Here is a 16,138-nt window from a genome sequence, read left to right as displayed (position 1 = left end):
AGGGTCTGTGCTCACAGGCTTTTCCCCCCACACCTTGCGTGAAGGGTAAATGGTTGGTGGGATGGCACAGCCCGGGGCAGGCAGGCTGCTCTCCCCCAGCACACAGACCGAAGTCAGCGCAGTCAGGCCAAGGGAACGCTGAGCTGGGCGCGGGGCCCTGGCGTTCCGCAGGGGTCCAGTCCCCCGCACTGCTTCGCAGTCGGGGCAGCCTCCTTCCTGGAGGTGGCTGTGACCTCAGCCGCTTCTCCCGGGGGTCTGAGAGGCTCACTCAGGTAGACTTGAGGAAGTGGTATTTTTATCTAAATTTTTTTTAAACTTAGGGGAGGGGCAGGAATTACCAGTTACTAGCCACAATGGGAAGTGATCGCTAGGAGAAGTTGGGGGTCCCTGTAGGTTTCTCAGCTACATATTTTTGGGGTGGTGAGACTCTTAATTAGAAAAACTTGGGAATTATAGAATTATGCTTTGGATTGTGGGGTCATATATATTCAGGAAAAACCCTAGATCTGTCCCTTAAAATAAGAGTGTAGGTGCTCTCTGTTGGTTTTCTCTAATTTAAATCAAGATGTTTGGAAAGATCATGGTCCCCTTTCATTGTATTGAATTAAAAATAAAAGTGAACTATAAACTAAGTGTTGAGAAACACAGCAAAGGTCTGCTTTTTTTTTTTCATGACAGTGGTCTCGCTTCTTTTGAAACATGTAGCAGTTATCAGTTAACAAAACAAGCAGCCGAAACCATAGCAACCCTCTGATGCTCTTGTGGTGCTGTTGTCTTGAGTGTGGTGGGTTTTAACTTCTGTGTGTCCTCTCACAGACACTTGCTGGGTATGTGGCGTGTGCTGCCCATCGCGTAGGGGCCGGGGACATGGAAGGTGGATACGACCCATTTCCTGCTCTTTCAGCTTAGTCTGGAAGCATTCCAAGTTATATGTTCTCCACGTTTGGATCACATGGCAGATCTGCATGTGGTATCGTGGTCTTCCTCAAACTTCCCAGGACTGCTTTGGAGCTGGGCAGCCTGAAGGAAAGGAGGCACTTTTGGTCCTGTGGCCAGGAGTGTAGAGAAGGTGGTGATGGTGATGATGAAGGTGATGGTAGCTGCTGTCCGTGGAGCCCCTGAGGCCTGCCGAGCCCTCTGTGAGGTGCCTTACACCCTTCCCTTGTTGAACCCGCTCAGCGGTCTTGTGGAGTAGATAAGGTTATCTTTCGCTCACTCTTGAGGGAAACGAACCTGGAAAGAACTTGCCCAGCGTTACAGAGCTACTGAATGTCAGGGTGGAGTTTTCTTGGACTTAGTTTATCATTGTTTTTGCCCAGGTGAGATTTGAATCAGCATTAAGTGAGCATGTTTTCTGTGATAGACACCTACGTAGTATGTCAAGTAGGCTGAATTTGCATGTTAACAACAGGAGATTTGTACTTTGGTTACTTAAAATTGTTATAAATGATACAATAAAGAAAAATGTAAGAATAGAGAAAAGTTCACCCACCTGGTATTTTCATTTTCTCAGGTTTCTTTCCAGTTCTTGTTTGTGAGTGTAACTTCCACAAAGTTGTCTTTACAGTGAAAGTGGTTTTGTATTTTTAGCATTACTATAGCATAAATGTTTTCATGTTTCTACCCACTCTAAATAAATCTCATTTGAATAATAGTCTATTGGGTTGAACACCATCCCACAGACATGGGGGCATTTAAATTTTTATAACGTAGAATATAGATGTAGAATATAACATATAAGATAGGTATAGATATTGAGGCATTCAAATTTTTGTGATGTAGAATGACTGTCTTTGAGTCATTTCCTTGAACAGAATGCCCTTCTTAAACTCTTAGAATCTTCTTTAACATTGTTTTTTGGGAAATAAAACTCTTACAGCTGACAACATTTTTGTTTCTCCAAAATTTTCTACATTTCTACATTTTGTACATTCTATTTTCTACATTTCTGCATCTTGTCATTTAGGATCTTTCATTAAACTGTTTACTGCTCTTTCATTTTCTTCTCAAAACTGCTCTCCCTTTGGAGAATTCAGGAGCAGAGCTGTACACAAAAAGATACTAGGTTTTGGTTGGCGGCAGACAACAGGGTAATGACAGAATCTGGATCCTTTGGCATTCAGCTGGCCGCTTTGTCCTGTGAAGTAACTTTCTCGTATCTATAGAGCCCGTGTTTGTGTACCTGTTTATGTGTGGGTTTGTGTGTGTGCGAGTGGAGTGTGGCTCGGTAGCTCCTTGTCACCATAGTTCCAAACATCTAAATACACGAACATGACCTGGCGTGCTGGCATCCTGTGAACTCGAGGCTGAAATGTCTGTGTAAGTGCTGTGAGCTGTGACGAGACATTTCCCTGAGCCTTCACCTGACCTTTACTAGAGATCAGCCAAGCAAAGGGGCGGTGACTTGGTACAATAGTCTAGAGGACCTCATGTATCTTACGGAAAATTCTCCTCAGCCCGAGGGCAGCAGGACAGTTTATGTTGTGGAGTTCCCCCTCCGATGAACCATGCAATATCTCAGCAACTCAGAGCGGGGGAAGAGGAGTGAGAGGCAGAGAGGGAAAGACAGAAGTTGAGATTTTATTTTTCAATAATAGCTACTATTATTGATGACCTATTCTGTGCCAGGTCGCTTGTCTACAGTTTCTTATTTATTCCCCATACAAAGTGTATGAGATAAGTGTTATTATCTCCATTCTGCAAATGAGGGAACTTAAGGCTTAGAGAGTTTGTGACTTGCTCAAAGTCGTATTAATATTTGGAGCCAGAACTGAACCTGGGTTTATCTACTACCCCGAAACCCATGTGCTTTCTTCCATATTACAGTTTTGGGAAGAACACTCCAACCCATTCTCGTGAAGTCAGGAGCCAGGCACCCAACAAATCATAACGAACAGTCAGTACTCTAAACATCTTTAAAGAATTGAATATCTACACGTGTTTCACTGTAAAACTGTATGATATGATTCAGTCTTCTTTATACTACTCTGTCACTTACCAATAAGTGTTCACGACTCAGGACTGATGGAAAGGCCTTTTACTCTTGCTTCGGGGCAGGTGGTTGGTCCTGTCGGAGGAGGGAGTTGTCAATGTCATGCCCTTGGTCTGTCTTCCCCGTGGATTTCTGGCTTTCCCAGTGAGTGCTGCCTTGGTGTGGAATGTTCTTTCTTCACGTCTTGTTCTTTGTTTTTGTTTTCTCCTCAGATCTAGATACTGATGACGATTTAAATAGCGACGATTATGAATATGAAGATGAAGCCAAACTTGTTATATTCCCAGACCACTATGAAATAGCACTACCAAATATTGAGGAGTTACCTGCCCTGGTCAGTGAGTGTGCACGGCTGCTAGCTAGATGCGCGTGACTCTCTGTGTCAGGTGTGTGTGTGTGTGGTGTGTGTGCACTTGGGGGTGGGGAAGGTGGGTTGAATGAGAGAAGAATGAGCACGAACAGAAGCATAAAAACCTGATCAGGGTTCCATCTCAGGAGCTTTTGGCCAAATACCCCTCGCTGCTTGTTATGTCCCGTGCTGTTTGGGCTTGGGGCTCCTTGGGCTGGCCGCCTCCAGGTGGGCTGGCCGCCTCCAGGTGGGCTGGCTTCTTGCTGCCTGTGACTCACAGTCTGTTGCTTAGATTTTTCAAACTGTGCCTCCCAGATGTGCAGGGGCTGCTGCAGAGGGTATGTCTTCTGATCAGAGGGACGACTATATTTTTATCTCGTCTGCATGTTGGCCTTCCATGTACAGTTTTGTTTGAGTTGAAATAAAAGAGCCACTGTGGAAACCACAGCAGTGTGATGATAAAAAGAACCCAGTACTGACGTGTCACGGCTCCGCAAAAGCTCTCCGGTAACCTGAGCCTGCTCTTCAGTTTTGTTCCTCACGAGGACTAAGCTAACTTTCTAGGCATTAGACTTTAGATTCAGTGGTGAGTTTTTTTCTCTTCCCTTCCTGTTTTCTCTGTGGCATGACTTTCATTCTCCTGAACTTAAAGCTGGGGGTGGGGTTGGTGGTGGTGGGAGGCGGCCAGCTTCTCTTTTACTTTGATTTTCGAATCCTGAAAGTGGGCACAAGAGTTCCTCGGGGACCATAACCATTTTCCTGTTCTCTCTTCATTCCTGTATTGTCTCTGCCGCTGCATCCTTCTTGCTCTTGTTTTCTTTCTTTTCCTCTTTTCCACTTTGTGTACACCCTGAGTTCTCAGGTAGCTGTGGGCCAGGGGTCAGCGTCCATTTGAGTGCAGATGTGCCAGTTTATTTTTCCCCTTCTCAAACTCTGCCAGAGCCAGAGCCAGGACTTTAGGACCCAGAGTCTTCAGGACTTTGTGTGACCTCTCCACGGCCACCTGCTCACTTGCCCTGACACGTGGGGACTTCTGTGCTTGAAGTTCCCATGTCATTAGGGGCCAGGTTTCCACCACTTTGCTCCTAACTTACTTTATGCCTAAATATGTGACCACAGAAATGAAAATTCTCTGTGCGTAGGTATTGTAGCTGTTTCTTCTAGTTATCAGATGCAACATCCTTTAGTACTGAGTACACACCTTTAGTAAGGCACACAGAATTAACTGACCTCCACTTTTCCCGATTCCCTGTGTTGACTCATGTGGTTGTTACCAAGGATGAAACATGTGAGTGGACGGAATGGTCTTGCCGCGTCCCACTGCCTGGTGCCATGCGCTGACGCTTCCATCTTTGCAGTGCTTACTGAGAGTTGTTGTCGCTGTTCTCTGGTGTAGCTCTCTGTCTGTTGTCAGAGAAGAGGTGAAGAAGCACATTGTGAATAAATGTCATGAGAAATGATTTATCTGCTATTCACTTATGAAGGAAAAGTTTTTATGTGGAGAAGCTAATAAAAAGTGTTTAAATACTTTAAATTATTCCTATATTCAGAGCATAATTTGAAGTATGAATACTTTTATTTAAAAGTACAGTGATATAGAAATCTGAATTCAGCTATATATATATGTGTGTGTTTATATATATATATCATAATTTTTAATAGTCTTTTAGAATGAAGAAATATTTTAAGAACTAAAAGAAGAAAGAATTATTTGGAAGGGGAGATCGAAGGAAAAGCCTAGATTTATCTGGTAGAATCTATACTACATTTTCTTTTCATGCTTTTGCTACATTTTGGTGTTTAGAATTTTTCTTTTCAAGCTTTTAAATAACAAAAGTTCTTGAGCTCAAAATCACCCAGCTGGGACACCCTCTTCCTTCATCCCTTGAGCTTCTCAGAACTAGAAAAATTCAGTTTCAGAAACTTACTCTGTGGATTCTACCAAGAACTGCACTACCTCTTAGCAACGCAGGGTTCACACAGGCGGGGCATTTGGGGCTCAGTAAGGCTCGTGTGACCCGGGACCCAGTGCCTTCTGTTAGGCGTCGGCACTGAAGCAGGGGTGTGCTCGCAAATGGTCAGCAACCCGCTCCCCGGGGGGAAGCCCTGCTTTGCAGTGCTTATTGATTTCTGTGGTGTGCATATTGCCACCGCGGCTGATTTCAGGCTAATGACATGCTGTCACCGAGTGCTGTGTTGGCAAGAGGTACACAGCAGCATGCCGTTATAAATAATTTCTGCCATCCACATAATGCAGATGTGAAAAACCTCAAGAGACCATAGGTAATAATAGTCAGATATAATAAGACCATTACAAAGTGTTTTGAATATTTGTTACCTTAAAAATATTTTTTAATGATAAGTTTATATAATTTAACTTTTAATAATGGCTGTGTTTAATAACCATCATACAGAATTTCTTACTATTTAACAATTGTGTGTGTGAGCCTGTTTGAGCCAGTTCCAGGGCCCCACTGAACCTGAGGCCTCTGGAGACTTGGGGTGGAGCTGGGACATTCATTACCAGGAACAAGGTCTCTCACTTCACTCAGACACCAGATCCAGGGAAAGATAATTCACAGTATAATTACAGGATGATGTGTCCTGTCCTTCTCAGATCCACACGAGGGGCCTCTATAAGTGATTTTAGGTGATATTTTCAAAACACTAGCTCAGTGTTTTTGAGTGGCCCAGAAGTGAAGGAAATTTTGTTGAGTGTCACAAGGAAGGATATTCAAAGGAAAGACATTATATCCAAAGCTTAATCAAAAATATTGTGTATTGCGAACCAGGACAGGTCACAAATATCTAGTGGGGTTGAAAAAATTCAGAGGAGGAATGGGAAGGGCTTGAGGTAGACAGGGTACCAAGGAGGGGGTTAAAAATAACAGAGCAGACTAGAAAGATGAGGATGTGTAGCCAGAGTGGGAGGGCAGCTTAAAAAAATCTCCTAAAACAGGACGGCTGCTGGTGAACTCAGCCCTGTTCCCCAGGGCCAGCCCTGGAAGGGGGGATAGAGGTGGATGTTGGTTACTGAAGGGAAACGGTAGCCAGATAGCAACACTTATGGTGAGAACCTTTTACAGAAGGTTTTCACTTACATTTTTGGATGTCTGCTCTGGAATGGAGTAAAAGCTCTGTGAAGGCAGGAGTGTTCCCCTCACTCCTGACCGTGCCTCGCCCGTGTTGTCAGTTGGTCGGGTTCAGTATGACCCAGGGGCGTTTAAACTGGGGAAGGAGAGGATCTAATATTCACAGCAGATCACTGTGGCTGCCGGAGGAAAGAGACCGTTGCGGGGCTGCTGTGCGGCCGTTGGGGTGAGCAGGTTCCAAACCGGTTTTGGATGTCGGACTGACAGGCATTGCCCGTGGGCCGGGTGGGGGTGGGACGGCAGCAGGGAGGGAGCTTCCTCCCTCGTCTCTGAGTGAATTCTAGGGTCAGTCCGTGCTCCTCAGGGGAAACACTCTGCGTGAAGTTCAACCAATGATTGCGCAGGATGTTAGCGATGCGGAATGTAAGTTTTTGTTTAAAAATTTTATTTTTAACAGTTCAGTGGCTTTTATTGTGTTCTGAGTTGGGCACCCACCGCTGCATCTCGTTCTAGAATGTTTTTATCGCCCTACAGCCATCACCTCTCAGCCTGCCATCCCTCCTCACCTCCTCCCCCAGCCTCCGGCGGTCACTGATCTGCTTTCTGTCTCTGCAGATTTGCTCAGGCTGGACGTTTCATGTAAATGTCACCAGATAACACGTGGTTCTTTGTGGCTGGCACTTTTTCACTCAGCATATATTTCCAGGATTTACCCATGTTGTAGCGTGTATCAGTACTCCATTTCTTTTTATTGCTAAGTAACAGTCTGTTGTATGTGCATACGACATTTTACTCATTTATCATTAATAGACATTTGGGTTGTTTCTACTTTTTGGCTACTATAAAATGCTTCTGTGAACATTTGTGTGTAAGTTTTGGTGTGAACACGTGTTTTCACTGATCTTGGGGTATATACCTGGGAATGGAATTCCTGGGTCCTGTGGTAACTCTGTTAAATTGTGTTAGGACCCGCAAAACTAGTTTTCAAAGAGGCTGCACCATTTTGCATTCCTACCAGAATATGTTTTGAAAGACAGCCAGAAATAACTTATATCATTTAGCAAATAGCAAATGTGATGATGGGCACATATCCAGGATCAGTTGGGTTTGGGAGAAAGCAGAGGGTCTGCCCTCTCCCTCCCCATGGCCATCACTGATTTGCTCACAGTGTGGACTGATCTGGTGCGGAGACACCAGGCGTGTCCCCGTCCATGTTTGCACCTGATTAAGCCATAGAGCCATGCTGCTGCCTTCCACTCAGTGCCCTTGACCCTGCACCATTGTGTGATGAGTTGAGGACATTGGATGCCTGGGTGTCTGTCTGTCTGTCAGGAAGAAAAACGCCCCACTGGGGGGAAGCTGAGGCCCTCCCGCAGCTAATTTTGTCCTTGGAAATTGTCCACCTTAGACTTCCACTCTGCTTGCTGAGAGGTAGGAGTTGTTACACCTAAATCCCGTGCTGGGCTTGCTAACCGGTTGGGGTTCCTTGCTGTCTTGTGCCACCGTCCAGGCTGCACACCATAGGCCAGGGGCCAACCCCAGCTGGGTCCAGGCAGCCTCCTGCCTGCTGGGGTCAGGAAACTAGGATCTTGCTTTTGTGGTAACCGTAACCATTTGAATTTTCTTAGATAGGCTGTATTTATTAATAAACTTTTAAATTCATTTTATAGAAGTTGCTATTCTCTCAGACTGTTTAAATATATTACATTTGGGTGTGTCTTCCAGGTAACAATTGCTTGTGATGCAGTTCTTAGCTCAAAATCTCCATACAGAAAGCAGGACCCAGACACGTGGGAAAATGAATTGCCAGTATCCAAGTATGCCAGTAACCTCACCCAGCTGGACAATGGAGTCAGGATTCCTCCAAGGTGAGCGTCAGAAAGGGAAATGGAATGTTACCCTCTAAAACCAGCCAAAAGAAGACCTACTTTCTACATCTTCTCCGAATTAGCAGTTCACATCATTTTCTTATCAGATGCCTTTTATTAAAAATGAACTCAGAATTTTTCTCTAAAATCATCTCTACCTTTGGAGTAGATGCCGAACCTGGCTGGCCCACACCCCTGAGCCGGTCCCCACCTGCAGCTCCGCTGGAGGGCTTTCTCTGCCTGCAGAAGCCATGCAGGCCTGTGCCTGGGATGGTCAGACATGCTAAGGAGTTCATGCTCCTTCCTGTTTTCCTGAAACAGCCCTGCCAACCAGAAACTGTGGAGTGGCTGGGGAAATAGCCCCGATCCCCACCACTTAGGCGGGGCAACGGTCTCCAGGAGTTTCCCCCGCAGCTGCCCAGGGGGCCTTCCTGTGCTTTGCAGTCTCACTTCCCTGTGGTGCTTCCTGGGATCACCTCCTAAATAAGCCATTCGCATTCACATTTTTGTCTCAAAGCCTGCTTCTCGGGAACCCAACTTACAACCATCTTTGGTTGTCGAGTTTTCGGCTGGAGTGCTCTCTGGGCCGCGTTAGCTCCCCTGTTAGGTGCTGGTGTGTCCAGAGGCAGATGCCAGAAGGAAAGAGCAGGTGGATTAGAAGTGCGTCCAGTCTTGTTGAACCCTAACTATTCTGTGTAGTCTTCATGAAGGCACCTGAGTTTCTCCTCTTCACAGTGAGGATGGCGATACAGATGCAGAGGCATGACGGTTAGAACTAAACGGTAGGGTATCTGGTGCATATCCGACATTTAACCTTTAGTTAAGTTGATTTCCTTTCTACTTAATTTTTGCGATCTTGTAGGGTTTTGTTTAAACTAGTGTTCTTAGGTGTGGTTAATGCTTTTGAACTTTAGATGTTTATATACATGATATCCTTAATGTTTTAAGCTTACTCAAGCTCCACTGTCCCTGACATAGGAATTTTAAGGAAATGGCCTGCCCTCAGGTTCTGTGTGAGTTTTCTGAAGCAAAAAGGGTGTTGCAGAGGGGATGGGGGCAGCTGGTTCCCCCAGGGTGAGGGGCAGGGTACTGAGTGGTCCTGCTGCTCCTCGAGGGGTCTCAGGTTATCCCATTGATGGTTTACTGATGGCTTACTGGAGGCACTTCGTTCCTTCCACATTAATTTTCTGATTCTGCTGTGCACGCCCACTGTACTAACCCTCTGCAATGATTTTCCAGCGGTTGGAAGTGTGCCAGGTGTGACCTGCGGGAAAACCTCTGGTTGAACCTGACCGATGGCTCCGTGCTGTGCGGGAAGTGGTTCTTTGACAGCTCCGGGGGCAACGGGCATGCGCTGGAGCATTACAGAGACACGGGCTACCCTCTCGCGGTGAAGCTGGGAACCATCACCCCTGACGGGGCGGGTGAGTGTGTCTGTACTGACTCAGGGACCTGGCGGAGGCTCCCTCCTGCATTTAACCTGAGGGTTGGAGGGTGTAGGCTCCAGATTCTGACAGGCTCAGGTTTGAATCCTGATTCTGCCTCTCATTAGCTGTCAGGTCTTGGGTGAGTTTTCAAATTCTTCTAAGTGTCAGGTTCCTCATCTTGAGGCTAATCATGGGCTCTGGGCCCAGTGCACACAGAAAGGTCTTAATAAAAGTTAGCTGCTTTTGTTACTGTCTTTCTGTATATCTCTTGGCTAAGAGGGCAGCAGCAGGAACCAGGCCTCGGGAAGCGAATGTGCACAGTCTGACCCAGCATTAGAACTGTGGGGGAAGCCCTAGGCTTCATTCTGCGGTTTAGTGTTATTTCAGGAACAGATGGCTCATTCCGGAGAAGGTGGGTTTTGAAGGGAAGACAACGTCCGGAGTGCCCGCCACCGCTGGCAGCGCCGGTGCTCACGTGCTGCGAGGGGTTGGGACTGGTTCCTGTTTGGACTGCCAGCTTCAGAATTGTTTTCTTTTCTTTATGGTCTCACATCGTATGTTTTAAAACCATAGCTTTGGCCATGTTTATAGAGTTAATTCCTTCTACCATTTTGTGAGGAAAGAAGAAATAATGCTGTAGTCCGTAGGACAGACTTCAGCATCGAGCGGTGGCCGTCGGAACCCACCCTCTGAGCATCACTGAGAACATGGGTTAAGCACGGGTCTGGCTCAGCACCTAGGTCAGGTCCTTCTTCTCCATCTCCCCAGGCGTTAGAACCTCTTTCTTCTTTATTTTAAGGGAAGACGAGTTTTTAGGAGAAATATGAAGATCCTTGTCTTTTCTCTGTTTTCTTTCTGTGACTGACTAGCCTGCCTCAGCGTTGACTGGCTAGGACCTCTTCACTAAACACGGTGTACTTGTCCGTTGCCTTTTCCATCCAGCTGGTTTTGTTTCCCACTTGTTTTCCACCTCGGGGCTGGCAGTTAGGTCCCGTTGAGATTTTTTTGATACACATTTTGGATAATTTTCCTGTTTCTAAAGTTAGGGGGCTTTTTTTTTTAACTCATTAGGGAAAAGTAGCTGCAAGAGGCCCAGGTGCTGGTGCCAAACATCCCTCCACCCCCGAGCAAACAAAACTCTACACAAGCCAGGCTGAATCCTGAGATTTCCAGGACCTGGAGAGGAAATTCAGGATGCGCAGTTGGATCCGGGTCCCAGCAAAGTGTGGGCAGGTCATCGCTCTGCTGACTGACTCCTTGAGAAGGCACCCGTCATTGTGTTTTTGTGGCACCACAGAGAGGGGTTGGCAATGTAGGGATTCTGTTGGATAAAATGACAAGGGGAGACTAACTTGAATGTTTCTCCTCTGTGTGCTGTCTTGCGAAGTGTTTTGATAAGGCCAGTTATTACAAGTCCAGCTCATGGAAGAAACCTATCCAAAAGTACAATTGTTCATATACGAGGCTTAGTTTTAGGGTTTTAGTTGGTGGAAGACTGGACTATCTCTTACTTATCTTTGGGTTCCATGCAGAATCTTATACATAGTAGGCTTGCATACTTTTGTTAAATGAACCAAAATGTTAGTATTTAAATAATTAGATTTTATTTAAATGTATGCTAATAATAAAGGCAAAGGTTTAATTTTCCAGAAGGCTTTTTTTTCCAGTGTGAAACTTATTTTTAAACTGCAATTTAGAGTACATCTGAAGATTTTTTTCTAGCTTGAGGAAGGGAAGTTTATATTTGCTTCTTAATTATCCAAGAAGCAGATGTTCAGTGTAACATATTTAGAAAACAGAGAAAAGTGTAGAGAGGTAAATAAAATTCACTAGCAATACCGCTTGCCAGACGAATTACTTCTAACAATTAGCATATCTTCTTTCATTCCTTTTGCTTCTTTAAGGCCTTGATTAGTTCTTATACAAAGAACATCCCCTACCATATTTTTACCAAACTTGAATGGCATTGTATAAAAATACCTTCTTTCTCCCTATTTAACTTTAAATGGTGTTTCATGCTGTTAAGCGTTCCTCAGTGCCCCATGGTAGTCCCATAAATCGTTTGTTTCACCATTCCCCTGTGGGTTGTCGTAATGGTTTTGCTGTTCTGATGGACATTCTTGTACATATACAAAGCTTTGGGTGTTTTTCTAATTCTTTTTTTTTTCTTTAGAATAAATTCTTGGGAACAAAGGGCTGATCCTTTAAAATTTTTCAGTTGCCAAGTTTCTTGATTTAAACAGTCATGGTAACTTACATTCCCAACAGTGGTGTATGAAAATACCCATTTCACTAGATCTTGGACAACTTTAGGTACTTAGAAAATTTAAAAACCTTTGCTAATCTGGTATCTTATTTTAATTTGCTTTACTAGTGAGGCTGAACATTTTTTATAGTGTTCTTGGCCATTCATAGTTATTTTTGTGAATTTCCGAGGCTGATTTTCTACTTGGTTTATGTATAGGTATTTTCTTAATTGGCTTTAAAAAACCAGCTATCAAGAATATTAACCCAGTATCTGCCACTAAGTTTTTTTTTAGAGGAAGGAGCACTTTTAAGGATTCCTTTATTATCTAATTGACAGTGTTTGAATCACAGGTGAATGAAACACCAGCAGTAGTAGTGAGGATCTCACACCTGTGGTGAGGGCTCTGGCGTTCATTTGCTGAAATGATGCTCACTTTCTGAAAAAAGATCAGGATTTGATTCCTGCTTATTTTGTGCAGAGTTGGTTTTAATACAGATGATTATTTTCAATTTCATTATTAGTTCATAAAAGTTTATGTGATGCATCAATTCTATTTTAGTTTCTTTTAAATCTGTATTTAATTGGTTGCTAACTATAGCTTATTGTTCGTTTAAAAGCCAAATAAGTTCATGAAAACATGCATAAAGTTTCCTGAAATATCCTGTGATGCACCTTGTGTGTGCTGAGGCCCAGAAGGGCAGGGCGCCCTTTGGGGGTGGGGTGGCCACCTCCCGGGGAAGGTACCACAGCTGAGGGTCGCATCACCCATACTCACTAGGCTAACGGAGGGCGATTCAACTCACAAGAGACAAAATCTCAGATTCAGGGTGTTTATTTTTTAGTTTATAATGGGAACCACAACTGCCGGCTTGACCAGGACATTCCTTCCTTGTGGGAAGCTGAATTATATTTAGAATATTGTTTAGTAAACATTGAATCCAAGTAGGTTGTGGACTCAAATATTTAATGGTAGTGATCCAATTATCCTGGTCTCCTGCTCCCCTATAAGGATGTACCTGTTCAGCGGGAAAGTCCTACTCATCTTGAGGTCTCAACTTAGAATTAGTTCTTCCAAGAAGCCCTAATCCACCAGGCGAGCCATTGTGGTGGCGTGGGTAACAAAAATGGGCCCCATATCAAATTCCACTCTGAGTCCCCATGGGTACAGCAACAAACAAGTCTGGAAACAGATCACTGTGCTTTCCTCTGTGGGAGGAGACGTGGGTTTGGCAAAAGCAAGGGCGAGGTTCTTGGTGGGAAGGGAGTGAGAAGGCGTTTTCTCCTTCCAGCGGACACTGGTTTATCTGAGATCGTGCCTCAGTGCCTTGTGTGATCGGAGGAGTCTTCCTGAGATGCCCAGGGCAGTTATGAAGTCGCCTAGCCCACTGGCCTCTGCACCAGCTCCATAGATTCTCAAGGTGGTCTTTTTCTTTGGTCATCTTCATTCTTGACCTGGGCATGTGTTCCTTTGAGTTACTCAGAGCCTTCGGGTTTGAAATCACAGCATTGATGACTTCATTTTAGTTTTGACCTGGCTTGTGCTCCCGCTGTGTGCCTCTGTAGCACTGTGTGCTTCTCCATGGTAGCATTTTCCCGCAAGATCCCGTAACTGTGTCTAATGATGGCGCCCCAGACAGCAGCACCTGAGCACTGTGTTTGCTCTACACCATGTATCTCTAGCGTCTAATGTCGCCTCTTGTACCTAATAGGTGCTCAGTCTATATCTGTGGAGTAAATAGATGAAGGAAGACACATCAATAAAATTTGCTCCTCTGATTCACCTTTTTCTGTCTGTCTTTTTTCCCCTTAATTTTGTTGATGTCTTTTTTCTTGTTTTCGTTTCCTGACTATAGTCTAGGTTTTGTCTGGCATGGAAGTGATACTGTCTAAGGTGATGCCTACCCCTGACCTCGTTCATTTCGTATGTATTTCTCTAGTAATGCTGGAGCCTTCTCTGGTTTCTCTTCTGGTCTGTGGCAGAGGGTCTGTAGACAACACCAGTAGACGCTCAGGGTGGAGACAGTGTGGGTGGATGGGTCAGCGCTCACTCTGACGGGAACCTTTCCTCTCAGAACTGGGTGTTCGACCAAGAGTTCTGTTTTTCTCTCCACTCAACCTGTGAGAAAAGGGCAGTGAAGCCGGCTTTCCAGATTTTCTCTTTCTAAACACAAGAGTGTGTTGAGGTACATCTTCACCTCTCCCCCTTCTGCTTTCCTGTGTGGGAATTGGAGGGCAGGATTTGGACTTCTGCTGTTTTCTGGGGCTTAGGAAGAGATCCCAAAGTCACAGTATGAACCCACACCCAAGACAATGTCTGTCGAGGCCCTGGACACCAAACCAGCATTTCTTCTAAGATTATTTGAAATGGTAGAAGTTTAAACTCGTGAGGGCAGGGGCCCTGCTTGACTAACTTAACAACACATTCTCAGTATCTGTGTGCATCTGGTGTTCAGTGCACACTCACCAGGTACAGGGGCAAGTGAGTGCGTGCGTGCGCCAGCCCGTGGGGGGGAGCGGGGCTGGCCGGTGGTGCACTGAGCGCCCTGCCACCCGACGGTCAGGTCAGTCCCTGGGAACCAAACCGCTGGTGAGAAGGTCTTTTCAATCGAGATACTATAATAAATTCTAAAAAATAATAAAAAGGCAAAACCAACAACCATAGAAAAACCTCATTTAAAGGTAACAAATGATTACCAATTGATATAATTCCTTACAGCGTCTTAGTCTTGGTCTCAGTTTTCATTTCTGTTCCCTGTTTCCTCAGTTGATTTTGGAACTTACTGCATGTACTATTTTCTCACTGCCACATCAATGGGTTATTCACGCTCTAAAACTATTGAAAGTCTTTTTCCTTCTGTGGATCTCTTTATGCTCTTCCTAGTTTAGTTTGTCATTTAACTGGAAACAAAACAATGGTTGGTTTCCTCGTAAAGCGAAGGTAGGTGCTTGTGAAGCGTTACTTGGGCTCTTCCTGGGAGGACCCCTCTCTAGCCTCCTAACCGTGCCGCTCGGCTCCAAGCTTCTAAGTCAAGTTAGGGGTGGGCGAGAGTCATGCTTGTCAGGCAATGCTTATTTGTTACAACAGTTTCTGAGCTAAGTCTTGACTTTGCTAAAGCTGAAGTTAAGAGATAAAGCGAATTTCCCAGTGAAAAATGTAGAAACCAGGACTTTCAGCTTTCAAGTTCACTTCAGATTTTTTTTTCTGTGACTACATGTCATTTATAAATTCCTCAAGAAAATATCATCATTCATTTTTAGATTACTTGTTTATTACTCGCTAAACTGCTTTTGTCGTTGGAGTAAGACATGAATATAGTGTCTGACCGAATCACGCTGTGTCTTTGGAGCAATTAATGACTAGAGATAGGAAATGGTAATTTCTCCATGTGGCATGAGTCCAGGGGGTTAAGATCCACAGATTGCTCTGTGATTTTCACTCATTTCAAAAGTCTAGGCCCATACTAATAGTGCAGTTCTGGCAATTTTATTATTTTCAAATAGAGCTCTGATAGTGAGAAGCTTAAAGTCTAAAGACTTCCAGACGACCTCACTCCTTAATAATAACCAATGTTAAAATGCCCAGGGAATGTCATTTTTAACTTCCAGCCAGTATTTGAGTGGTATTTTTCTGTCGCTTGTCATAGATGAAAAGTACTGTCGATCTATTTATTTCAAGTCATTAGTTCAAATATTTTGTTGGTGTTTTTAGTATTTAAACTTCTTGGAAATTTTTTCTTTATTGGGTTGGGGATTTTGCCTTTTGTTTTTGTTTTTGAAACACTGAATTGTATTTAAAAAAGAATATAAATGGAGGCTAGTACCCACAAATTAAAATGGGCCTCTAGGGAAAGAGGGATAGAGGAAAAAACTGTACAACGTTTAATCTATTAATAATAGAAAGACTGTCTTCCTCTGGTAACAGTGAATCTCCATGAATCTAGGTGTGGGTCAAAGGGGCACCATAGTTTCTGTGTATAACTTTTTCTCTCCTCTTGGTCATGTTCCAAAGAGCAGGAAACTGTTTGGATAGTCTCTCTTTACTGTCCTAAAGGATGATGTCTTTTTATTTTATTTTTTTAAATTTATTTATTTTTAGAGAGAAAGGGAAGGAGAGAAGGAGAGAAACATCAATGTATGGTTGCCTCTCGTGAGTCCCCCGCTG

General features: G+C 44.3%; 1 protein-coding gene across 1 annotated transcript in view; it reads left to right on the top strand.

The window, feature by feature from the left end:
• Positions 1 to 16,138, top strand: part of USP13 (ubiquitin specific peptidase 13) — a 104,803-nt gene that overhangs the window by 32,405 nt on the left and 56,260 nt on the right. The window contains exons 4-6 of the mRNA XM_037136885.2: positions 3,205 to 3,326; positions 8,159 to 8,301; positions 9,541 to 9,725. Coding sequence (XP_036992780.2) covers positions 3,205 to 3,326; positions 8,159 to 8,301; positions 9,541 to 9,725 — 450 coding nt within the window. The remainder of the gene's footprint in view (positions 1 to 3,204; positions 3,327 to 8,158; positions 8,302 to 9,540; positions 9,726 to 16,138) is intronic.

The sequence above is a fragment of the Artibeus jamaicensis genome, unplaced genomic scaffold, assembly GCF_021234435.1.
Source record: "Artibeus jamaicensis isolate MK-2021 breed Jamaican fruit bat unplaced genomic scaffold, CSHL_Jam_final scaffold_474, whole genome shotgun sequence".
Lineage (NCBI taxonomy): Eukaryota > Metazoa > Chordata > Mammalia > Chiroptera > Phyllostomidae > Artibeus > Artibeus jamaicensis.
The sequence above is the reverse complement of the archived record's forward strand: the minus strand, read 5'-3'. Positions and strand labels throughout refer to the sequence as shown.